The sequence below is a fragment of the Periplaneta americana genome, chromosome 14, assembly GCF_040183065.1.
Source record: "Periplaneta americana isolate PAMFEO1 chromosome 14, P.americana_PAMFEO1_priV1, whole genome shotgun sequence".
Lineage (NCBI taxonomy): Eukaryota > Metazoa > Arthropoda > Insecta > Blattodea > Blattidae > Periplaneta > Periplaneta americana.
In genome coordinates, this window is record NC_091130.1 from 133646586 (window position 1) to 133673481 (window position 26896).

Consider the following 26896-nt stretch of genomic DNA (forward strand, 5'->3'; position numbering starts at 1 on the left):
GTGGACTTGGAGTCTCACCGGAGTGTCTTCAAAGTGTTTGTTGCAGAGTGGAAGTAAATTATAATCTACCCAGGAATGCACCGGGTCTACTTTTTGTGACGACGTAATAACATTCCTTACAGCAAAAACTTCTAACTGTGTCTTGGTTATACAGTCCAATGGTTCAATTACACACCATGTTTTATACCTCCCACCTTCACCTTTTATGCAGCAAGACGAAGAAGAAAATCTTGTGCTGAAGTACGTTGAGGAACATCTTCAATTTTTTATTATCTGATGTTGTTAAAAACCGTTTTACATTATAAATTGGTTTACAAATTCTTCAGTAAAATGTGTCTTAACAGTTTATACTATATAGGATATCATTTATTGTATAATATTCAAACGCGAATGTGTTGAAATTTTACAATGAAAAATAGAGCCCGGATGTTTAGGTATTTATAACAGTTAAAATAGGTAGGAAAAAAAAAGGCAATGAAAACGTAAAAAAAACACAATAATCTTTGAAAAAGGCAATATAAATTTTTGAAAGGCATAATATATTTTAGCAATAAATTTAAATTATATCAACATAACTCAAATATTTACTCCGTAGGTGACATATAAAATTATTTTTTTCGTGATTAACTGTCTTTTCTCAAACCTTACACAACAAAACTGTTCCATCGGTTGAAAACACATGGGCACCAAATTCACTAACGTAAGCATGAAGTTTACTTTTCAATGGTTTACTGAATTTAGGCATTCTAGCTAACCGATCTTATACCTTCTGTCACCCAACAATAACTGACTGTTCCTCACTCAAATTTCTCTCTCCTACAATAATAAACACGTATATATAGCACAAAATGTTTTTTTTTTTTTAATCCAATGCCACCAGGTTGTCTTTTCGACATTTCTGGTCTTCTCTCCTGGCCGTGGCTTAGTTGTAACCCACTTCTGAGGTTGGGGCGCCTGGAAGGCGGAGTTACATTACCCCGATGATGTGATAGGATGATTATGATAATGTGGTGCCAGGAGAGGTCTTAAATCTAAACTTAACCTAAATTCCAGGCCATGGACGAACACAGGAATAATCCCCTTCAAGGAAAAATTCCTGTGCTCTAACCGGGAATCGAACCCGGGACCTTATACTTCTATGAGAACGGGCTTAATATTTAAAATTATAAAGCTGATTGTTGGTATCGTGAAGACATGACAATATTATATTTGAAACTGTGGATTGTCGATCATTATTCATATTACACCAATAGTCTTAAAGCACGATTATTAGCAGATTAAGCACCGAAATAAATTACATTTATTTACTATTGTTAGTGAAGTTAGTTATTGTTTCAAATATTAAAATTTATACACGTTACATTACATTTAATTATAAAATTACAAATAAACAAGAAATATTGCTTTAAAATGACAGAAAAGGCATTTATTAGTAACTAACACCTTAAAAAGGCAAAATAAAAATTGGCTCTATCACTTTGATTTACTCTAAATCACATTTATATCTATGCAAATAATTATTTACTTCCACCCAGTAAAAAAGGCATTTTGCCAAACATCCGAGCTCTAGTCATGACACTATATGCGCCATGAAATTTTTATATCAATGTCCATTCAAAGAGCTGAAGAAACTTTAATATTTTAATGAATGCACATGAGGTAGTTTTAATAGCGCTTAAGAGTATATGTACGTGAACGACTACAATTATTATCAGAAAATGCAGGCTCTAAATTTCTAAAATTTTATAAGGAAATGAAGTCACAGTTTGATAAAAATTATAAGGTACCACAACAAGACTTATCAGAACTTAAATATCTGATAAAAGTATAAAAAAGGTTACTAATAATATTTTTAAGAATTCACTTTTTACTTTAAATTAAATTTTCCAAAATTTGAAAATTTTCACACATAATATTTCATACCTCCACAACCATTAGAGATAGAATTCTGAAATTTTGTACATTGATTTAACATGAATTTATGCAAAAGGTAAGCTACAATAATGCCCATTTCTTTGAAAACAGAAAAATTAGGTCCCAAAACAGTATGTAAATTTTAATATATTTTATTTAGGACAAATAAAAAATTAACTGTATTAAAATAAACAACTCTACATGTCTGAGAGTAGTCTACTTTTCAGAAATAAGCGGTTATTATATGCAGGAAAAATATTAAAGATGTCAGAGAGACCATAACAAAGTTATGGTTACCAAATTATATAAGTGCAAAATTTCTTTGTTTTTATTTTTTATGCTCTGATAAAACTGGTTTAAAAATTTTATTAGTAATCTTTTTTATACTTTTATCAGATATTTAAGTTCTAATAAATCTTTGTTGTGGTAGCTTATAATTTTTGTCCAATTGTGAGTTCATTTTCTTATAAAATTTTAGAAATTTAGAACCTGCATTTTCTGATAATATTTGTAGTCGTTCACGTACATATACCCATAAGAGACACTAGGATTGAGGTCTTACAAAAAATGGTAAAAAATCTATTATAGTTTCTTTTTAATGAAAATGTTCCTCGGGCACTTAGGAAGTTGACCGCTGCCTCTACGTCTTAGTATTCTTAGTTTTAAAATTTAAACATTTAAAACATAATACGTCAGTTCGTTATTATATTTATTTTTAGGGCCATATATCTTGAAAACTATTTTCAGAACATGGGAGGAGTGATAGTAGAAGGAAGGAGAATAAAGTGCATAAGATTTGCTGATGATATGGCGTTGTTAGCAGAGGAGGAGTTAATACTAATGGATATGCCACTGGAACTAAATGACATCTCTGAGCAGTATGGGATGAAGATAAATGCAAACAAGACGAAGACCATGGTCATAGGAAGAAAAGTAAAGAAGATAAACTTGCGAATTCTAAATGAGGCAGTAGAGCAAATGGACAGCTTCAAATACTTGTACTTGGGTGTACTATAAACAGTAACATGAGCTGCTGCCAGGAAGTTAAAAGGAGAATAGCAATGGCCAAGGAAGCTTTTGATAGAAAAAGAGCATCTTGTGCGAACATCAAAAAGAATTAAGGAAGAGACTAGTGAAGTACTTTGTGTGGAATGTAACATTATATGGGGCAGAAAAAATGGACATTATGGCGAAGTGAAGAAAAGCAAATAGAAGTATTTGAAATGTGGATATGGAGAAGGATGGAGTATGTCAAATGGACAGACAAAATGAGAAACGAAGCTGTGTTGCGAAGAGTGGGTGAAGAAAGAGTAGGGGAGAGTCGGGTAGTATCGGACATAGGGTAATATCGGACAGTGAGTTTATTTCATCTACCACACGATGATAGTACCTGATTGACATGATTACGTTTCTGTGATGTCGCATAGAGAAACGTAACCATGTCATTCAGGGACTGCCATATGGTGGTAGATGAAAGAAACGCACTGTCCGATACTACCCGATGTCCGATAGTACCCGACTCTCCCCTAATGCTGAAACTGATCAGGAAGAGGAAAAGAAATTGGTAGGGTCACTGGCTGAGAAGAAACTGTCTACTGAAGGATGCACTGGAAGGAATGGTGAACGGTAGAAGAGTTAGGGAGCAGAAGAAGATATCAAATGATAGACGACATTGAGATATATGGATCATATGAGGAGATTAAGAGGAAGGCAGAAAAGAGGAAAGACTAGAAAATGCTGGGTTTGCAGTGAAAGACCTGTCCTTTGGCAGAACACTCTGAATGAATGAATAAAAAATCCGTGGCGGTACAGCCCATGAAGGGCCAAGACCGACCAGCCGGCTGCTGGCCTCACGTCCACATGCCGAAGCAGAGGTGGACGATCATCCAACCAGAATGGAGATATCGTGTGGTTAGCACGATGATCCACGAAACCGGATTTTCGCTACCTATCGCAGCTCCCCAAATGCATCACGATGCTGGGTGAGCACCGATCCCATACACTGGCCGAAATTTCATGAGAAAATTTCTTCCCCCATGAGGACTCGAACCAGCGCGCATTCCGTAACGCGAGTCCTAGGCAGCATGCCTTAGACCTCGACGCCACGGCGCGGGACGAATGAATGAATATCTTGAAAAAAATAAGTGTGTAATAAATGAAACGTTACTTTTATCAAATTTGATATTCTTTAAGAGTTTAAGCGTACCGTAATTTTGATATAAAAAGTGAGTTTATTCAATGGTAACTATAATTATATTAAGAATTATGATTCCAGCAAAAACAAGAGTGTATGCCTATGTTGGTACAACGGAAAGGTCTTTTCCCATTGAATTACTTATTTAAAATATGTTAAAAATGTTAGGATGACGGCATTTATATCTCGATGTTTGTTGTATATTTCGTTCTTGTTTGTTGAATTAGCTTTCTGGTACTGTATGAAGTTAAATTCTGTTTGCTTTAAAACGTTTCCTAAAATACGCGGTAATGATTCTGCTTGAAATCCACGTAAAAATAATTGAGCTACAAACAGTGAGACTCCAAAGTCGATCAACACATTTATTGAATGAACATTCTGAAAAGTTTGTATTAATCCCTCTGCCAAAATTGTCTCCACCCTCTCAATTTTTCATATTCTCTTTTCTTTCTAACGCCTTCTCTCTCACTCTTCTTCAGAGCTTTAATTACCCTAAGCATCTGTGTGTGTCTGTGTGTCATGAAAAGAGAGAAAGTGGAAGGGGATGAGGCTAGCAGCAGGGTTGCCAGATGAAGTAGGCTGAGCAGTAACCCATCAACGATGATGACATGCAATCTGGCAACATGCTGGTTGAGAATGAAACGTTTCACCATCTGCATAATGCGAGAGAATTAAAAGAGAAAAATCACTGCAACACACAGAAGGTCATTAGCCAGAATAGAGAGCGAGAGAGAGAAAGAGAGAGCGATGAACGTCATAGATCCCACATGTGACGCTTGGAAAGAAGAATTCTCAAATCATTTTCCCCACGTTACTAACAACATAATGAAAAAAAAAATACATATGAGCGCAGAATAACTAATTTTCTGCGAGACGAATGTCCGCCACGTAATCAAAAGCCAGTTGCGGAAGAAGTGTGTGAGTAAGTGTCGATTAACATCGTGCCACAGAGGATGAGAGAGAAGTCTGTCTTTTTTTTTTTGCACCTATGAAATGCGGCTCGAAAACATCTGCTATACGTATGTGGAAGACACTTTGAAAATGATATTGGCAAACAATTTACTGAAAAATCACCTGAAATGGAATTTTTTAATTGTGTTCATGAATTAACGTAACAAACACTTCAATACTATACAGTTACTAGTACTAATTTATAATTTCTCTATTAAAATACGAAATTATTCAAAAGTAAGTCACATTTTGACGTTGCCATAATCTTTTTAAAAATTAAGATATACACAAAAAAGAACACATTTATACTCATAAAGATATGAGGTTTATTGGATTAAATTTAAATGTTGAATATGTTCGCCATTTTGTTCTTCAACAAACAACAATCTTTCTTCTATGTTGTGAACAGCATTTACTAATACATCTGGTGGAATATCTTCAATTTGTTGCGAAATTGCATATTTTAGTTCGTCGGTAGTCGTAGGATTAGTTTAAAAATACTTTGTCCTTTAAATAACCCCACAGCAAAAAATCTGCTGGATTGATGTTAGGGGAACGCGCTGGCCAGGTGTTTGGTAAATTATATTTTGTTCTGAATTTTCGTGTGCCGTTAAACTTCTTTTACATTCATAATAACACTGAACAAGACTAATTCGATCTTGTAAGGTCAAAATCATTTTAAAACACAGTCAGTGATAGTGATTTAAAAATTCAGTAACAGGTAAATTTACTTATGATACATTATAAACAAAACCTATTACTATGTTAATCAAAACAAATGAGTGTGATAAATGAACAATTCCCGTTGTTCGATACATACGTGTTACCATTTTGTGTATACGTTAATTTTTATAAATGTTTATATATCAAAATGTAGCCTAACCTACTTTCGAATAATCCTGTATATGTCTCAATCAGTTTATGATATTAAGCTTGTTACCAGCTTCGTCGTAGCAAACGTTTTTTATTGACTTGAACCGATTAATATCTGTTAGATTATTGTTAGTATATGTATCGCGTCTAACAGAATAAGATTTTAATGCGAATGCAATGGAAATGGATTTGAGTAAACGCTGCATTTAAGAGGAAAAAATTAATGGAAAGAATGTCATTATGTTCAACGAATACTTCATAAGCGAATATTGGAAGTGACGCTGGAATACTTACCTGAAGAAATGGAGGGCATAAAACATCTTAGATAATTATAGCCAGTTTTCGCCTTACAAGGCAGCAATGAGTCTATTTCATAAAGGAAAGAAGATAACATGTAAATATTGTATTTTTAAGATATCGTGTTCCTACAGGATGGTGTACCACCTCATTGGACAACAGACGTCCGTGATTATCTGGATGACACATTTGGTAACAACTGGTGTGGTCGAGGAGGGCCAATTATGTGGCCTCCAAATTCCCCAGACCTGACACCACCCGATTTCTTTCTCTGGGGTTTCGTGAAGAATGATCTGTATGATCTCAGAGCAAAGATTTTCTCAGCTTTTGAGAAAGTTACCCCTTAGATGTTAGACCACACATGGGAGAAATTTGCCTCAAGATATGAACTGTATCATATTCGCAATGGGGGCACTTTGAGGTCCAATTTGGACAAAATTCCCGTTCTTCTAGAATGCATATGCAAATTATTTAACAATAAATAGCAACAGTTCTCATTTTATCACTTTTTTATTTTATGTCTTCCCAAACAGATCACCCTGTATATATTACATTTATTTTTCAACAGCATCTATATATGTATCTTATGGTGAACCTTCATATTACTGTAGTTAGGTTACACTATAAGTCTCATTTACATTTGTCTACAATTTCATTCCTATTTCCCTCCGTATTCTACTTTATATATTCTCTATTACTATAAATAAATTAATCAGTTAGCTCTACCCTAAAGTTCTCTTTCCTACTTTTGTTCTTACTTTTCACTAATATGATTTCCCTCATCTCTAATCCGACTCTTTAACGTTCCTTTCTATATTCTACTCGCAACCCATTCCAACTCAACATTACGCAAACAAGCTCTAATCGTTTTCTTATTTAACTCAAGACACTGCACTCGCATTAAGTCAGTTATATAATATATATTATGTACGTCTTTATTACAAAGCAATGTTGTTTCTGCATCGCTTGGGCAATGGCAAATAGAATGCAAACAGATTCATTTTGATCGGTATACCAGATAAATCAGTCACAATAAATATAAGTAGTAATAAGTATTTTAATATATTTATTCTTATATGCTTAGTTTTTGGGTACGAATGAAGATGCTAATATTTTATTGTACACAGAACTGAGACGAAATCACACGTCTTTGCGCTCTTCATAAGTATTTCGGCAAGGGCACTGGGTAGTTAAAGGGCTTCTTCAAGTGCTTATAGACTTTTTAAGTCTCTTTATTACTCAAGCTACTATTATATTAAATATATTATATTAAATTATATAATAATTATAATTATATTAAATTTTGCCACAATATAAAGGTAATTAAGAAGCGTTTAATGCATATAGTATAAAATAATTTCTTTACAGGCTAATTTTTTAAGATTTTTTTTCACTAACTTCAGGTACAATTTTCTCAGAAACTGTCAAATTTTCATATGTTGCAGTAAATACCTTTTCTGACAATTTTCACTACAAATTTGACTAATATGGCACATATTAGTTAAAGAAAAAAATGTTGCAATGTTGTGTTCAGAAAATTTTTAATTTTTGGAATAAAAAAATAAAATAAAAAACTACGAGACACTGATTCATACTCGCAATTTTTGCTGGGAAATGCGGTACTTACATATCTTTAAAAATGAACAGTAAAAATTTTATGAAGATACCTCAAACAGTTCTCGAGAAAAGTGCACCTGAAGTAATAAAAAATCAACCTACGGAAAATTGTTGTTAAAGTTGAACATGCAGAAGCATAGGGGATTCACCAATTCAGAACTTTGCGGCCCCATAATTCTTATCATTGACCATCTCTTAAAGGACAATGATTCCTTACAGGCCTGTCCATGACAAAACAAACTTTACCACTCATATTCCAAAGAGAATCAACCAAACAACCTTACTATTGCAACTGTTAAGGCTCATTCACAATGAAAATTAAATATACCGTATGCGTTAACTTAAGAATATAAACGTTACGGTAAAATCAAGAAGTCATACCATCATTCACGATGGGAACAAACATAACAGCAAACATACTTGGTAACCATGGAAACATAACAACGACGCATTTTCCTCATATTATGTCGTATACTTCAGCGCTCCACGATTGTGTTCTGTTTGCAAATCACGTAAGCATAAGCATGGAAGTTTGGAGTTTGCAAACTTTCATATTAACGTCTTACGGTAATGTTTATGTCAATGCTTATGTGAATCATTGTGAATGATCCCATTTGGTAGCCTGGGCGCAAACTTCTGTGTTTATGTTACGGTTATGTTTAATTTTCATTGTGAATGGGCCTTAAGTGTGGCGTGCTTGTTCTGTGCGTGTCAAGCGCGCCGCCATTTTTAAATAGTCTATCAAATTTAAAGTTCTTTGATACAGAATTGACCTAATGTATATACAGTATTGTCGAAAAGCTGAAATTTTCTACTTTTTTTTTTAAACAAACGAAGAGCCAATTTTTTATCAACCCATCTAACTACCCAGAGCTCTATAGAAGCAATCTGTTGCTTAATTTCTGATATAATTATATATTGATCTTAATATTAACAAGGTAGACACTTACAGTTTAATTAAATATATTCAACATGAAAGAGTGAAAAATTTATTAATTTTTTAACTTGGAGCCACAGCTCAAACTATCTAAGTTTTAAGAGCAAAATAGTAGATCTACAGGACGTTTCTTCCAAGCGGTGATATAAGACACCATCGGTATCCGGCTGGGAAGTTTCTTTGTCTTCATTAATTTTAACGAATCCGGGATTGATTTAAACTAAACTTCATTAAGTTGAAGTTTGTCGTTTGTATAGATTTTAATTAATTGTGTTATTTTCTTTTTATATTACAGATCCGCCAGAGATCATCCTGCGCCCAGTGGATCAGCAAGTGAAGAACGGAGGGATAGCTGCATTCTACTGTCAAGCGCGAGGAGATCCCTCCCCAGTTCTTCAGTGGCGGAAAAATGGCAAGAGAGTGTCCAGTACACAGTCCCGCTATCTAGTTCACGAATTCCCCGTGGGAGGCGCCCTTCTTCGAATTGAACCTGTTCGCGCGCAACGTGACGAAGCCCAATACGAATGCGTAGCTGAGAACGGAGTAGGGGACGCCGTATCTGCCGACGCCATGCTCACCGTTTACGACAGTAAGTACTGTCAACTTATTTTATATTGCAAGCAAAACATGAAGCCACTGCCAGCAGATCCCACTGCAAGAGTGATATCTTGAGGACAATCTCAATTACCTAGTTGTGTTTTGTTTGTTAACCTGCGGATAAATTCTTTTATTTTCTTGATATTATTTCCATAAAGGTTTAACCTCACTATGACATTTACAACTCACTTTCTACAGAGAAAATTTGTAACAGTTTTCAATTTTGATTCTACTAACAACTTCAATAGTTCTAAACAGATTTATCGTAGTCCCCTGTATCCTGTCCCAGAACCGGATACTATTGTGTTCGAAATTCATGTCAATTTTATGTTTAAAGCACGCTGAACAATCGTAACAAACTTTTAACTCGGTTAATTATAACACGCTTGTAACCTTATTCTGCGGTGTCGAAATTGTTTATTGAGCTCAGCCAAGGTCACGAGCTGATTTCTGTGCTTGAGCGGGATATGGATAAAGGTTTTATTGCAGTGGTGCAAACCGAAAGTCTGTAATATACCGGTCGGTACGTTGGATATCCCTTAATTGTAGAATTTTAGGGTTATGTGATCAGTTGACTACTAATTTGTAGTCACTAGACTTCGTGGAATTGCCACGAGAATCGCAAGATTTACTACGCACGCGGTATAGAGTGTATGAGAATGGGACGTGCAACGAGTGGAGTATGCCTCTGTTGTAAACACTGAGCAGTATACTGGGGTTACAATAAAACCTGTATCCTGCATTCAAGAAATATATTGAATGATCATTGAATTAAGAAATGTCTAAAATGTAAACACACAATTATTTTATAATGAGATATGTTAACTCTTAAAATTTAATGTAAGATACATCATTCTTGAATATGTGCATTGCAGTGAAGAGTTACGTACATTTTGAGCGACTGCAAAATAATCTCCTCAGATGGTTACTTAAACAGTTTTTATATTGGGAAATGTACGTTCAACATCACACGATGTAATACGTGCATATTTGAAGAATGGAAAGTCACTACTTTTTAGTACACCAACTTCAGACGTCTTGTCGTGACCTAATAGTACATCATTTATAATACGAAGTTATGAATAGACAGAATAGTTAGCAATAATGTTTCTCAACTTACATTTCACTTTTTCTGAAATTAGTGAATTATTTTGGATAACGGTTTGTGATACTTTATCCACTATATTAAGGGCTTCTGAGAGTTGTAGTTTAGACGATTCTAACAGGATGATGCTTTTGGACACGATTTTAAAATTAGAGTCAATGAACACAATATCTTCCAATATTCAGAAGGCAATGATTTTACAGCTGCAACAGCGGAACTGTCTGTGCTATCCAATGCATCAGTTACCTCCATTATTTTGCTGTAATGTTCTGCATAATAATTAACAGAATCCAACCACGTTCCCCAACGGGTCTAGACTGGCTGCGGGGGTAAAGGTATTCCAGGGGCAATTGTTTGTAACAGCAACACTCATTGTAGTATGTTTGATTGAATTCTTGTCTGCACTGAACAAATGTTAAGCTTTGACTGTTCCAACCACAGTAATGCAAAAACAAGTGCTTACATAGGTATACATTAGCTGTAGCTGCTCTATCTATTTCGACCGGTCACAACTCTTAACATGAACTGCTTATACTACGAGACCGGGCGGTCGCTCACCTCCTCTATACTACCGTACATCGGCAACCTGATAGCATGCTGCGTGTGGCAATTCAACGAAGTCTAGTAGTCACAATATTGCCGACTCAACAGGATATTGAAAATGAGCTGGATTAGCAGTTTTCAAACTGGCTGTAGACCCCCTGAGTCTGTGCTATTCTTCTGTATAAAGAAGAGTGTCGTAATGAAGTATATTTTTAACATCAGCGTATTTTTTTCTTTGATATTCTTTTGATAGGTCAGTCCAAAAAGGTATGAAAATGTTTTTCTTGTACAGCCATGAAGTCTATGAAAAATATAAGCTGCATTTATGGAGGTTTCATTAATGGTCAATAGAGAATATTATGGTTTACGATTGTAGTCGTCCTAAGAAAAAATAGATGGCGCCCTTGCCGAGGGCCGCGACATCCTCAGAATAGTTGAATAGTTTGGAAAGAGCAGAATTGAGAATAATATTTATAATTATGTTTTAGGAATAGGATTGTTGTCATGACCTGTAATTTAGCAAAAGTACATGAACTTCGTTTATTCAATTGCCAGTTCAATATCCTGTGCTACAATTTCTTAAGAAAGAAAATTGTTGTTCGGCAGACATGAAACTTCTTAACTTTAGAATGTGTAACAATCTTGTTAATTGTTCGTGCAATGGGAGACGACAGGTTAGTGCTAAATTTAACGCTTTTATACTTAATACTCTTCAGAATTTAAAAATGAAACAGTTTATGGTAGGTAAAATAAAATACTAACAATTAATCGCACAAAATCCAATTTTATTCTTTACTAGCCGTACCCGTGCGCTCCGCTGCACTCGTTAGAAATAAATATAAAGTAATTACATAATTAAAATAGGACATTTGATACAGGACACATTCGTGTTTGATAGAAGGATAAATCGTTTATTATGTTACTTAATTTAAATTGTATTAAAAAGTTAAAATGCGATCATTTTGATCCAGAGACCACACATTTGATCATAAAAATTATTTTAGGAAATACCGGAAACGAATGCCTATCAAGTTTTCTGTGCATAAGAATCTATTTTAATCTTACCTGTCCTCGATTCACTCAGAAGTTACTGTAATAACATTATAGCATTATGTCCATCTAGAGAAACTACACTTTCCAATGGTGACTTAATAATTAATTATACAAATCGGTTAATTTAGCTTCCGACATTACTTCATACAAACACAGAAACATTCTCTGTAGGCTATGCTTCATAGCTTTCGATTGTTGTTGTCCAAGGCCCCTTATAGACGTAGTCATTTGTTTTCATTTCATTACACCGCCTTAGATGGCATTGTATTTTAATTTTAAAACTCATTTATCTCATTAAATATCAGTCCTGTCAAAATTTTGCAAAGAATAAAACTTATCGAAAATCATTTTTAAATAAACTTTTGTTATGCAACATATTTCACAAAAATCAATAATAAGCGAGATATTTCGATTTATTTAATTCAGGCCCTCTTATAACCCCCCTTTTAAATAATGTATTTAGAATGTCATATAGCCTTAAATCTAAGTTACAACGAACTCAATGTATATTCCAATTTTCATATAAATCGGTTGAGCCATTATCGCGTGAAAAGGTAACAAACATCCAGACAGACAGACAGACAGACATACAAACAAAAATAAAAAAAAGCGATTTTCGGTTTCAGGGTGGTTAATTATATATGTTAGGACCAATTATTTTTGGAAAATCGAAAATTACCAGAAAAATTTCGGCTACAGATTTATTATTAGTATAGATAATAATCGAATATTCTAGTTCTTAATAATTGATACTTGCCTCAATTTTAATTGCCAAAGTGCCAAATTGTTAGATGTAATAATATAAGAAAATTTTCAGAAATTATTTATAGGGAATTTGCCTCTCCTTTGTGCCACTTCTGCAGTTACATATTGATTTTACAAATACAGATAAAATCTCTCCAAGTGCCTTCATGTTTTGTGTATCAATTGGAAAGTGGGATTAGTTGTCTAGACATTTTGATTTTAAGTCTGAAAATAAGAAAGTTGTGTATTTCAATCTGCATTCATACTGTTCATTTCAGTAGCGCCGTACAAAACGCGCATTGTGTGAAATCTACAAAGGTAAAGCAAATTACATTTCCATGTCTTAATATCCTTGCTTTCCAGACTGCATATGTCAATATGTTCTACAGGAAAGGTCGAAACCAGACACCACTTGCAACAGTAAGTAGGCAGCAGCTGTAGGGGATGTAAGTTAGACGTGAGTAAAGGTTTCATTTTCTAGGTGCATAATTAACAAGTTGTATCAGAAGTTCTGGAGATAGTTTCCCCAGGCATCTCGTTGCTCTGTATGTATAGTGTGTGATTGACTAAACGATATTTGGAATAATTACAAAGTAGTTTACCGTGTGGAAAATCGACTCTTATCAAACTACACCAGCTATCTTTGTAAAAGGAAATAGATAAACTGAATTTATATTTAGATTTGTTTCGAAACTTACTTGAATTCTCTCAGTTTAAATAAAACCAAGTAACATCAACCAGTAACATTCTCACTGAGGTTTATTCGTCATGTGGAGAATCAGCTCTTTTCGAGCAGCACTAGATGTTCATGTATAACGAAGGAGGCTAACAAAGCCTCAAATAAGGTTATAAAAATGTTTAAATTCTCTCAGATTATGCTAAATCAATCAGTAGCGTTTTCACTGAGGTTAATTCATCATGTGGAGAATCAACTCTTATGAAGCTCAACGAACTGTGTATAACGAAGTAGGATAACGATGTCTCTATTAGGATTCTAAAAATGTTTTTGTTCATGTATAACGAAGGAGGCTAACAAAACCTCAAATAGGGTTATAAAAGTGTTTAAATTCTCTCAGATTATGCCAAATCAATCAGTAGCATTTTCACTGAGGTTAATTCACCATGTGGAGAATCAACTCTTATGAAGCTCAACGAACTGTGTATAACGAAGTAGGATAACGATGTCTCTATTAGGATTCTAAAAATGTTTTTGTTCATGTATAACGAAGGAGGCTAACAAAGCCTCAAATAGGGTTATAAAAATGTTTAAATTCTTCCAGATTTTGCCCAAATCAATCAGTAACATTTTCACTGAGGTTAATTCATCATGTGGAGAATCAACTCTTACGAAGCTCAACGAACTGTGTATAACGAAGTAGGATAATGGTGTCTCTATTAGGATTCTAAAATTGTTTTTGTTCATGTATAACGAAGGAGGCTAACAAAGCCTCAAATAGGGTTATAAAAGTGTTTAAATTCTCTCAGATTATGCTGAATCTATCAGTAGCATTTTCACTGAGGTTAATTCATCATGTGGAGAATCAATTCTTATGAAGCTCAACGAACTGTGTATAACGAAGTAGGATTACGATGTCTCTATTAGGATTCTAAAAATGTTTTTGTTCATGTATATCGAAGGAGGCTAACAAAGTCTCAAATAGGATTATAAAAATGTTTAAATTGTCTCAGATTATGCCACATGAATCAGTAGCATTTTCACTGAGGTTTATTCGTCATGTGGAGAATCAACTCTTATGAAGCTCAACGAACTGTGTATAACGAAGTCTCTGTTAGGATTCTAAAAATGTTTTTGTTCATGTATAACGAAGGAGGCTAACAAAGCCTCAAATAGGGTTATAAAATGTTTAAATTCTCCCAGATTTTGCCCAAATCTATCAGTAACATTTTCACTGAGGTTAATTCATCATGTGGAGAATCAACTCTTATGAAGCTCAACGAACTGTGTATAACGAAGTAGGATAACGATGTCTCTATTAGGATTCTAAAAATATTTTGTTCATATATAACGAAGGAGGCTAACAAAACCTCAAGTAGGATTATAAAAATGTTTAAATTCTCTCAGATTATGCTAAATGAATCAGTAGCATTTTCACTGAGGTTTATTCGTCATGTGGAGAATCAACTCTTATGAAATTGCACGAACTGTGTATAACGAAGTAGGATAACGAAGTCTCTATTAGGATTCTAAAAATGTTTTTAGGTTCTCTCAGATTGCACATGTCACAGCAACCAACAACAATCTCACTGGGATTTACTTGCCTTGTGGAGAATCAACTCTTGTCAAACTACACCAGCTGTCTGTGTATAACAAAGTAGGATGGTAAAGACACTATAAGGATTTTAAGAATGTTTTAAAATTCTCGCCATGTCAAGAAACAACTCTTGGCTGGCTGCTCGAGCTATCTAATACAAGAGGATAACGAAGTCTCTGTTAGGATTCTGAAATTAATCTTAAATCTCTCTGATTACACAAATCCATGTCATATCCACCGGTAGCATTCTCACATAAGTTTATTCGCCATGTGAATAATCAGCTCTTTTCAAGTTGCACGAGTTGATTGTGTATAACGAAAGCGGCTAACAAAGTTTTATTAGGGTTATAAACATTTTTAAATTCTCTCGGATTGTGTTACACCAACCAGTACCATTTTCACTGAGGTTTATTCGTTATGTGGAGAATCGACTCTTCTGAAACTGCACGATCTGTGTATAACGAAGTAGGATAACAAAGTCTCTATTAGGATTATAAAAATGTTTCAATTATTTCGAATTACACAACCCATGTCATATTAACTAGTAACATTCTCACTAGGGTTTATTGCCGTGTGGAGAATCAACTCCTGGTCAAGCTACACGAATCAACTAGTCATATTCTCACTGAGATATACAGGGTGATTCACGAGGAAAGGTCAAAAATTTAGGATTCGATATCTTAGGCCATTTTGAGTAAAAAAAGTTCATATGAACATAGGTCTGTTTTCGACCCATGGCGGAGCTAGATGCACTTTTTTGGTAAAACGTCTCGCCCCAATGTGAATCAGACGTTATCATATGCTGCTGACGTGAAACAAGGTCACCGATGAATGACGTAACATTGGAATCTGCATTGTGAGCGATGTAGATAAGAGAAGAGAAACAAACCGGGTGGTGGGGCATTACAAATGTCACAACAAATACGCTATCACTTATCGGTTCACAGCAGTTCAGTCAGCTACCTACAGTACAGTAGTTATACAGGTACAGTTGTCGGAAGTGTTAAGTTGTGTTTTTCAAGATGCCTCATAAATTTTCGACTGCAGAATACGCCGATATTGTGTATGTTTATGGTTTTTGCGTTGGAAGTTCCTTGCGTGCCGTCGCTGAATATGAACGACGCTTTCCGAACAGAAGGGTACCATATCGAAGAGTATTTATTGTCTATGGGGTTGGATGAAAGACTTGGTATAGCAAAGAAACGAAAAAATGAGAGAGGCGCTAATCGACCGTATTTTGGATGCAGCATAAAGACAGCCACGTGCAACTCTCCCGAGCGATGAGCGCGATTCACGCCCGAGCGCAACAGCGCGTTGAAGCAGAAGGAGGTGCCTTTGAAAATGTGCGAAAACATCGACCCCGACTTCTAGAATATTAGGTATGTATGCATACGTGAATATAAACTTTAAATTTGTCCGTTATCTGTCTCTAAATGCGAGTTAGTACAATGCAATCTCAGAAGTTTTTGTCAAATCAAAGAGCCATATCTCCATAACCGTTCGAAAACGGACCTATATTCATGTGAACTTTTTCACTCAGAATGCCTTCAGAATTCACATCCTGAATTTTTTACCTTTCCTCGTGAATCAACCTGTATATGCACCGTGTGGAGAATCAACTCTTGATCAAGCTACACGAATCAACCAGTCATATTCTTACTAAGATATATGCGCCGTGTGGTGAATCAACTCTTAACCAAACTATACGAATTGCCTGTGTGCAACGAAGTAGGGTAACAAAGTCTCTATTAGGATTATGAAAATGTTCCACTTATTTCGGATTACACAACCCATGTCATATCAACCAGTAACATTCTCACTGGTGTTTATTCACCTTGTGGAGAATCAACCCTTGGTCAAGCTGCATGTAGTGTAACAACATCTCTGTTAGGGTTATAAAAATGTTGACATTATCTCAGATCACATCAACAGTAACATTGTAATTGAAGTTTATTCGCTGTATGGGGAATCAATTCTTGTCCAGCTACACGAGCTGTCTTTGTGTAACAAAGTATATTAACAAAGCATTTTTTTGGAATCTAAAATGTCTTAATTTCCTCAGATACCGTATACAGAAATCTATGCCACATGAATAATCATCACTGATATTTATTCGTCCATGTATCGGCAACCATTATCGATACTATTTAGCTTTTGTCCGTGTAAATGTGAATCTATGGTCAATAAAAAATAATGTGCGGAGTTATTAGTAAAACAACAAAGAACTACACTTTATCTAATCAAAGAAAATATTGTAGTCCAGAAATTAGCAGTGATTTTTGGTGTCCGGAAAGAGGTTATAACGGTTGTTTAAATTGAAAATGTGAAAAAGAAAAAAAAAATTAACTTAAAATTTCAGGAGGTTTGATGTTTCTGAAATTTGGATTAAAATTCTGAGTTCTAGGATTCAACAGATGATGAAAATAACATCATTATTTAAAATGTTAATACAGTGAAGTGGTTATTTATTAATTTAAATAACTTTACACTTAATCAGTGATCACGTAAGTGTAAAAGGAGTGTATAGAAGAATGAAGCGATATTTCGCCTTTTTGACTGTATAAACAGATTTTGCGATCTATTTTTTAAGAATCGCGATTGACGCCATTTGGGCGACTTTCGCCCTGAGTTTTGCGAAATTTGGGCGACATAGGAAAAATCACTTAATCGTTTATTAATTTTATTTTATTGAGTAGTCCATTGCTGATACATCCCTAATCCAATCCAATCCAATCCAATGACTGACATGAAATATTATACTTTTCATTGTTGACACGCCGGAACTTGTTGTTTTTATCCAAGAAAATTTTATTATACTGTAGTTGTTTATGTGTATTCTCAACTTTACAGTTGAGCACTGGAATTTGTCACCGATCTTTGACACTTGTTTCAAACAAGCGTATCGCTCTTTCTTCCTCGCTCCAGGAAGTAGGCCCACATTCTAGTATATACAGTCACGAAGCTCAATACTTAGTAAATATGCATCCATAGATAGTTTTTTTTTTTTTTTCCTTGGGGATTAATTGAAGTGAATTTTTATGGCAAGCAGAGTAACTATCTCATGCCCCCATGTTTTAAATTGCTTCCAGTGCACTTCATTAGAACCAGCAGTATAATTATTTTCCCCTATTATCATAATACAGGTTTGTTATCTAAGAAATTTGCAAGTTCTTTGTGATAGTAGAAGACAAAGAGTGGGGGAAGGAAAGTGGTCCGTGGCCCATTTCTTTTAGGGCTCATCCCGACATTTGTCTTATTACTCAAGGGAAACCACGGAAAAACCTTGAGCAGGTTGAGGTGTCGTGCTGACGACAAGCCAATTGGCTACAATGGGGTCATGAATATGTTGTGGTGGGAAGTTATCGTTTAATCATCATTTGGAGTACTCAAACATTAAAATACATATTAATTAATTACAAAGAATACAAAGCATATATGCAGCCAGTAACGTGATGACCCTGGAACAGAGAAATAACATTATTAGTGCATTAATTGATGTGTATGTCTGAGGAGTCAAATGGTTGTTTAGAGTTCAAGTTGCTAACCATTAGGATCGCTAATATCGCCTCATGCGAAATAGTACCGCCACAGTCTATTGTTCCTAGCACCCTCACAACTCAAGCTTCGTGACTGTATATACTAGACTGTGGTAGGCCTGCTGCACTATTTTTATTAATCTGAGGATCAATAAACTGATCAATACTAGAACTTATAGACGAAGCATTGTAAAGAATTTTCTAACAACGTAAAAAAACAGCAATCTAACCGTAGTTCCTACTCCAGCTTCCTAAATATTTAATTCTTTCAAAGGTTTAATTTGTAGGGGATATGACAGTGACTTGTGTTGTACAAAATTGCAAAATTGTGGAAAATTTGAGAAGATAGGTACAAAAGGGAATGCAAAGCGTATGCCATAAATATTAAATTTATAGAATTTGTTACATAAATATCACAAAGTAACGATATTATGTTATAAAAACGCATACATTGAGATTACTTGTTTTTAAAGTAGAAAATTGGCGACATTGGGCTACACTAGCGCCAAGATTTGGCAACTTCAGGTAAAATCAATCTGGCAATCCTAGAATGAAGATAAAATTCTTAATTCTAAGATTTTATTTTTAGTGCCTTTTAAAATTCCCGCCTTCGAGTTTTGAACTGACAATAGGTTCTCTAACATCATAAGAAACATTCTGATGGCTTTTAGAATGAAGAAAAGGTATTCAGCTATACATAATAACTAGGGACCGGATTTTTATGTAATATCAAGGTGTGAAATATGTACATATTTATGTAAGAAAAATAAGCTGAATATGTACCAAAATATGTAAAATCATGACAGTATTTAATATCAATATGTGGCAGGTATAGGATAGGTAAGACTCTCCAGTTGTGATTTCATAGAGCACCAGAGTTTTTTTACCGCATACTTGACACATTGCAATTTTTCCATCTGTAGTGAAACCTTCGACCATCGCAATCCATGATTTTATTTTTGTCGTTAGAATTGAAGATACAGGGGTCATTTTAGTTAGTTAAAAGCAGTAGATAAACTCTCTTGCACTTTATACTGTAAGTACTAAAACTATATAACTGAATGAAATGAATGACACAACAGTACTGCAAGCACTGTTTCGCTTTACTGGATTAGGAGAAAATAAGAGGAGATGTGGGACACATGCATTTTAGCTGCTCCCTGTAAGAAACAAAGTACCTACTGAAACCTCAAACTATAGGCATTTACAAACTGTTGTTTGCCTGGAACTAAGGACGTTATGTTTCGTGCCGAAATACATATTTTCTTGGGTAGGTAAAAATCTGTGTATTTCACATTGTAAACTTCCCTAACAGAATTTTTTTTTCTTTTCCATTTAGAGAAGTAAAAATGAATAAACCCCTTAAATATGTAGATTTATGTAATATCAAGCCATAATATGTAAGTGGGGTAAATATGTAAAAATATGTAGTATCAAATTTTAATATATTAATGGTAATTACAAGATTCGCAAATATTTGTTATTTATACAGGGACATCATTTTATTTTTACTTGCATTTTTATTGTACCTGCATTTCTGAATGTACTTCACTCTCACCCCTTCACTAATGTCCTTGCTCCCGTCAGACACACAAACTTACGGCCGCTGTTGCATTCGAAGTCTTCAAGCAGTGAAGTAAACACTGCAGTGTATAGTGTGTTTCAGAAATATGGTTGCGTTTTCCATAGAAGAAAGAACCTATATTAATAATATCGTACTAAAAAATTATATTCAAGAAACGATAAATTAAATTTCAGAGAATATGCTTCAAAATGTTTTTAATAATATGCGTAAAGAATTGAAGCCTGCATTGTAATGAACGGCAACCATTTTCAGCAACTCGTTTAAAAATTCAGATTAGATTATTTTGAATTGAGGTGGCTAGAAGCAAAGGAATGCTAGTGACATTTGTAATAACATGAGTTAAGTGCATCCAGTGTAAGCTAAAGTATCTAAAATTTTAGTGGCAATGGGATATTTTAATCGCATCACACATTAAAATTTAAATAAAAATTTCACCGGTTTTACGAAAGCTTAAATATGTAAACCCCATTTTCTCAAAAGTAACAAGTGCACTTACAGCCCTTTACTTATGAGCCCCTCAATTTTAATGCATTCTCTATATTGTATGTTAACATCAATAATTAATATGCTAAATAAAGTACACATTACATAACGAACATAGCCGCCTAAAAAGTTGAGTTTTTTTAAAAAAAATGTTACTACTCTACTGTATTTTGATAAATTTCGTAAAAGTGATGATCAAACTGAAAATCGTAATATTGTATTTCCCTACAGCATAAATGGATACACTACTTTTCTCTCCTTCTATACCTAGTAAAATTATTTGTTTACATATTGCAGTAGTAACATCAAACTCCTGTAATGGAAGGGAGCAACAGTGTTTCCGAGTATAGCCAGGTTAATGTTAAAAATGTTGGTAAAAATAAAGTGATATCCCTGTATATGGTTAGGTTGAAAGGAATATAATATGTAATTGCATAAAAATCCGGTCCCTAATAATAACAGACTAAGAAATAAGTAGAATTTAGGAGAAGAGTTTTGGGTTTTCTTTCGTATGTTGAAATTTAACTATTCTTCTAAACACAGCCTAAAATCTCGTATAACAGGGATAATTGTAAAGTGAAAAGGAATGTAGAACAAACAAAATAATGTCATGTACGACGAATAGTGGGTACATAGCTTCCAGAGAAAGTTGTGAACTATTTACATGAGAGAAAAAGAAACTCAACTGGATTACAGAATAGAAGAATGTCACGAGATGTTGGAACATGTTCCCAGACTGTATCTTCAACAGAGAACGAAACTGAATAAAAATAAAGTTACACTAAAACAAAGAAATAGAAATGTCCATTATATTATTAAAGAATGACGCTATGTTTATATTGCTGAAATTGAAACGTACGATTTTATATTGCTTTAGTTTATAATCAAGATTCGAGTGTAGCAGTGGATTTTAATTCTACATTGAAAAGCATGAAGGTGGACATTTAAATAATTAAAAGCATCGAGAAATATTGCAGTATCCCTCGGTAAACTTTCCCAATAACGAACAATGTATTTCCATCCATTTTTTTTTAGTATTGACGTAACAGAAACAGAGAGAGAGAGGTCGTGGAATATATCTACAGATCTGCTCATGGTTTCTGCAGTGTTTGGAGTGTAATAACAGAGAAACATATAGTTTGTTGTGTTAAACAACAACTGAACCAAACAACAATCACTGACACCCTAGGGAGTTGCTATGGCCACTGATACCGTTGCTATAACAACAGAGTTCTCTTCCTTGGCGTAGAGCGGCAATGGCTTGCTCTAGAGGTACACTCATTGGGTTGGTATACTCTCTACAAACAAGCGGGGTACAACCATGCATATTTATACATCCGAGCTTAGCCATTGCACTTCTACGTCTGTAAACGAACATGGTGGCAGACTTTAAGCTTCATCTTTTCCTTCTTTATAGTTTTCTATAGCATTATTTTTGTGGCCAGCTACTCTTGATTGCATCGTTGACGAACTACGAAGAAAAGATGAATTACGTAGGCTATTTCGTTTATATGACGTCGTTCCATTTTCGACCAATGAATTGTAAAGAAATTTTGAATTCCAACCAATCACAGTCACACTTTGCGATAATTTTTGCAGCTAGATTTATCGCTATTGGGGTCTTCCCTATTATTATTTTTGATCCCCAATAGAACAAATATCACATTTTCAGTATCTGGGATGCTACATAAGTTATGAGAAAGATAAAGATTTGTATATCAAACTGTCAAAATTCCAGGCTATAAACGGGACCATCAAAGGACTCTAGGAAGAAAAACAAGAAAAGAAACAAAATTAAAACTTTATAAAACATTATCAATACCAACACTCCTTTATGGAAGCGAGACATCGATAATGGGCGCAGAAAATAAAAGAAAAGTAATAATAATAATAATAATAATAATAATAATAATAATAATAATAATAATAATGTTTTATTTTCGCTGGCAGAGTTAAGGGAACCCGTATGTTAAAATTGACCAAAATATGCATTTTTAGATTTTTACTTAATATTATTCCTTATTCAATTCTGAACAGATTGATATATACATTATTAGCGGTAGGACCTTTTTGAATGTCTTTTTATGACTTTAAATGGCTGAGTGTGCGTGGGTATTTAAATGCATGCTAGCGTCACGCCCACTTCTGTAGTTCGTTCGACTGCAGGCTGTTTCTATCATTATTTTCTCCTTGAATTCATGTAAGAAGAAGAAGAAAACATGTACAAGACGAAAATTGTGTTGGCTACTCTGTTCTAGCACAGAGTAGCCAACAGTGCTTTGCTTGTTACAGTTGTGAGAGTGAATTAGCACGTGGCTTTGTTTATTGTGATTTTGTGGTGTTGTGAATATAGTTCATAGTGCTCTTATTGTGTAAATATGCCTAGAAGAAAGAGTTTTAATAAAGGGAAAAAACGTAAGTTCCGTGGCAATCAATATACAAATACAAACAGTGTTAGTTGTACCCCCAGCATTGAGGTTAGGGCAGAGAAAAACAATGAACCTACACCTAGCTCATCCAAGAAAAAACTTGTTTATTTGGAGAATGAGAATATAACAGGTACTGAAGGTCAAAATGTGTCATCATCTAGTAATAATAATATTATTATAGATTTAGGTATACTATCTGACTTCATAAAACAGCATGTGAAATGCAAATACTGCAATAGTGAAGACTGTGTGGAAATGTTTGAAAACATTAGTTCCAGGAAGGGATTGGCAACAAAAATAAATTTACATTGCAGTAATTGTGAAAGTGTAAAGTCCACAATGACATCTGCAATGAACAGAAATAGGCTGTGCAATGTAAATACAAGACTTGTGTATGGTATGCGAAGCATTGGTAAGGGCAGACACGCTGCACAAACATTTTGTGCTATTATGAATCTTCCTCCTCCACCTGCTAGGTTTGACAGAGAAGTTTTCTTTATAAATGAATCCCTCTCTGAAATTGCAGAAGCCTCAATGAGAAAAGCTGCAATGGAAACTGTGGAGTTGAATGGTAACAACAGAGACATATGTGGGGCTTTCGATGGCAGTTGGCAAAAGCGGGGGCATACGTCACTAAATGGTGTTGTCACTGCAACATCATTACTCACGGGCAAGGTGTTGGCAGTGGAAATATTGACTAAATATTGTCAGACATGTTCACAGGGAAAGGGAACTGTACATAAATGTACAAAAAACTATAAAGGTTATAGTGGAGGAATGGAGGTGCAAGGTGCAGTGAACATTTTTAGGCAGTCTGAGGATTCTCTGAATATTCGGTATGTGCAATATCTTGGTGATGGTGACAGCAAGGGTTTCAAAAAGGTACAAGAAGACAAACCCTATGGGGAGGGGGTAGAAATTGAAAAACTTGAATGCATAGGCCACGTTCACAAGAGAATGGGAGCACGACTGGGAAGACTCAAGAAGGAGCTAAAGGGGATAAAACTGGATGATGGCAAGACACTCGCTGGAGCGGGTCATTTGACCAATACAGAAATTGATCTCTTTCAGACCTACTATGGCTTAGCCATTAGAAGGAACACAGGGAATGTGGAAGAAATGAGGAAGAGTGTATGGGCTACATACTTCCATAAAATTTCAACCAACAAGAAACCATACCATCAACTCTGTCCCAAAGGTCTGGATTCGTGGTGCGGTTATAATAAGGCACAAGCTCAAAATAAAGTATATGATCACAGACATTCCCTACCAGAAGCTGTCATGTTGAAGGTAAAGCCAATATTCAGAGATCTTGCTGACAAGAAGCTGTTAGAGAAATGTACACACGGCTGCACCCAAAACCCCAATGAAAGTTTCAACAAATGCATATGGGAAAGATTGCCAAAGACAGTGTTTGTGGGCCTGAATGTCCTCAAGACTGGTGTCCTGGATGCTGTTATCACTTTCAATGATGGCAGTAGCAGCAGAAAGAAAGTTCTGGAGTTGATGGGCATAAAACCAGGATTGAATATGGAACGTGCGCTATGTGCCATCGATGTCCGAAGAGTAAAAGAAGCTGAGAAAGCGATGCAAACCCAGTCAAAAGAGCATAGGACTGCAAAGAGGAACCAGAAAAGAAGACGAGAAGAGGAAGAAAAGGAGAAGGAAGATGATTACAATCCAGGGATGCATTGAAACTACAGTAATTGTAAGTTTGAACTTTATCCACTGTTTTCTCAAAACTACATTTTTTATACTTTAGGTACACTTTTATAAAAAAACTATTGCAGCTATCAGTCTGAAATTTGGAACAGTGCTTTATTATTGTATTAGTAACTGTTTGCTACCACAATTACTGTTCTAACATTATTAGTTCCATTACCAGTCACACAGGATTGATTGTTTTTCTATGTAAATTAATTATAAAAAATGAAATTGATTTAAATAATGTTAGAAATAAGTCAGCATTCTAGCAGAGGTAGTAAATTATAGCCAAAAGCATTATTACTAGGCCTCCAAAGTTTCAAGTCTCTAGGCTTAATACATTCTTTGAAAAGTGTACCTATCAAATTGATTATGTATAATTAATTAGCATAATTTACATCTGAATTATTCCAAAACTACTATGTCGATTTATATGCAATTATAAATTATGTTTTCTCCTACTTTTAAGAACGAGTGTTCAAAATTTTATCTCATTATATGCAAAAACAGCCTAGTTACTTAAAAATATGTAAATGCATGAAAATCTAAAATTTTAACATACGGGTTCCCTTAAGGCCATAAGGCCTTCTCTTCCACTCAACCAGCCTGCCGAAATGAAATTCCTACGATATGTGAATGAAAGTAATATCATGGACAAAATACAGAATGTAGAAATAAGGAAAAACTTGCAGATACAAAGTATGGAAGAAAAAATCCATGATTATAAACATAAATGGACAGAACATCTATTCAGAATGGATGATAGCAGATTGCCTAAGTTAGCCTTAAATTACAATCCTAGAGGCAAACGTGAGGTGGGAAGACCCTGGAAGAGATGGACACCCTGCTGAGACATCGCCGGAACAGGCCGAAATGGCCTAATCCATGACGTTGATGATGATGATGATGATGAGATTTATCGCTATCAATTTATCGCATGGTCGTTCTTTTGTTTAGTCGTTGTCGCCAACTGTTTCCCCGTGAATTGATGATCATGAATACATTAAGATGCAACTACACGGTTAAACTTTTCTTTCAACTTTGAAGCAATGAATGCAAGATTGATATTCAATATTAATTAATATATTTACGCAGTGAAGACCACGTTCAAAACGGCGCACCATGTAGACACAAAATCTTCATGCATCTTAATTGAACGTACCTTTTAAACTTGATTCTTTCGATATTCTTCCCAGATTGCACGCATACGCGATTGGAATATTGAACTGTGTAGATGCAGCTTCAGTTCCGTTACACACTACAGCGAGAATGCGTTTGTCGAGCTATAAAAAATGCTTTCGTGTGAGTAACGGTCGAAATAAGGCACAGCTCACATTGGTCCTGCTCCCACAGGTAACTTAACAACAACAGTTCACCACGTCAACTTTCGGCAATAAAATCTCGCGACGTAAGTTTGTTGGCTTACTCTATAATAAGTGCTGGAACTATCCACCATACCCTCTAATGGACGTTTCACATCTTTTGAAAAGGTTTCTAGACATACTGCAGTATTACAAAAACTGTAACGGACATTTTTCCGGAATAAATGCCAACTTCAAATGTTCCACGTTAGTAGTAATATTTATTCTATACTCATAAACCCTATTTTACATATGTTCCACGTTAAAACTTCTGAATACCGTGTTGATATTTTGAGTGGCGGCGCATTTACAAACCTTCATAGGCCTAAGACGACATTACTGTGGATAACAACTCCATTTCGTTTAATTACACCAGACATTCGTTTCTGTATAAATAGCATTTCATTTTTATTTATTTTCTTTTACTCGTAACTTAATTAATGTGAATTTGTATGTCAAAGAAAGTAAAAGGAAATTGAATTTCACGTTTCTTTTCCTGTGCATTCTGTGGTATGTTTTCAGTTTGTTTATTTTATTAAATACTAACTTTTTACATATGAAATCCTTTTCTACAGTAATATCTGAGAAATGGAAAATGTAACACACTTTCCTTACGTACCTTTATTATTATTATTATTATTATTATTATTATTATTATTATTATTATTATTATTATTATTATTATTACAGAAAAGATTGT

General features: G+C 34.7%; 1 protein-coding gene across 7 annotated transcripts in view; it reads left to right on the plus strand.

Annotated features, from left to right (window-relative positions):
• Positions 1-9218: 9218 nt before the first annotated feature.
• Positions 9219-26896, plus strand: part of Lar (tyrosine-protein phosphatase Lar) — a 652517-nt gene continuing 634839 nt past the window's right edge. For all 7 annotated transcript variants that reach the window (XM_069846106.1, XM_069846110.1, XM_069846112.1 and 4 more), the window contains exon 1: positions 9219-9372. In XM_069846106.1, the coding sequence (XP_069702207.1) occupies positions 9354-9372 (19 nt within the window). In that variant the 5' untranslated portion in view covers positions 9219-9353. The remainder of the gene's footprint in view (positions 9373-26896) is intronic.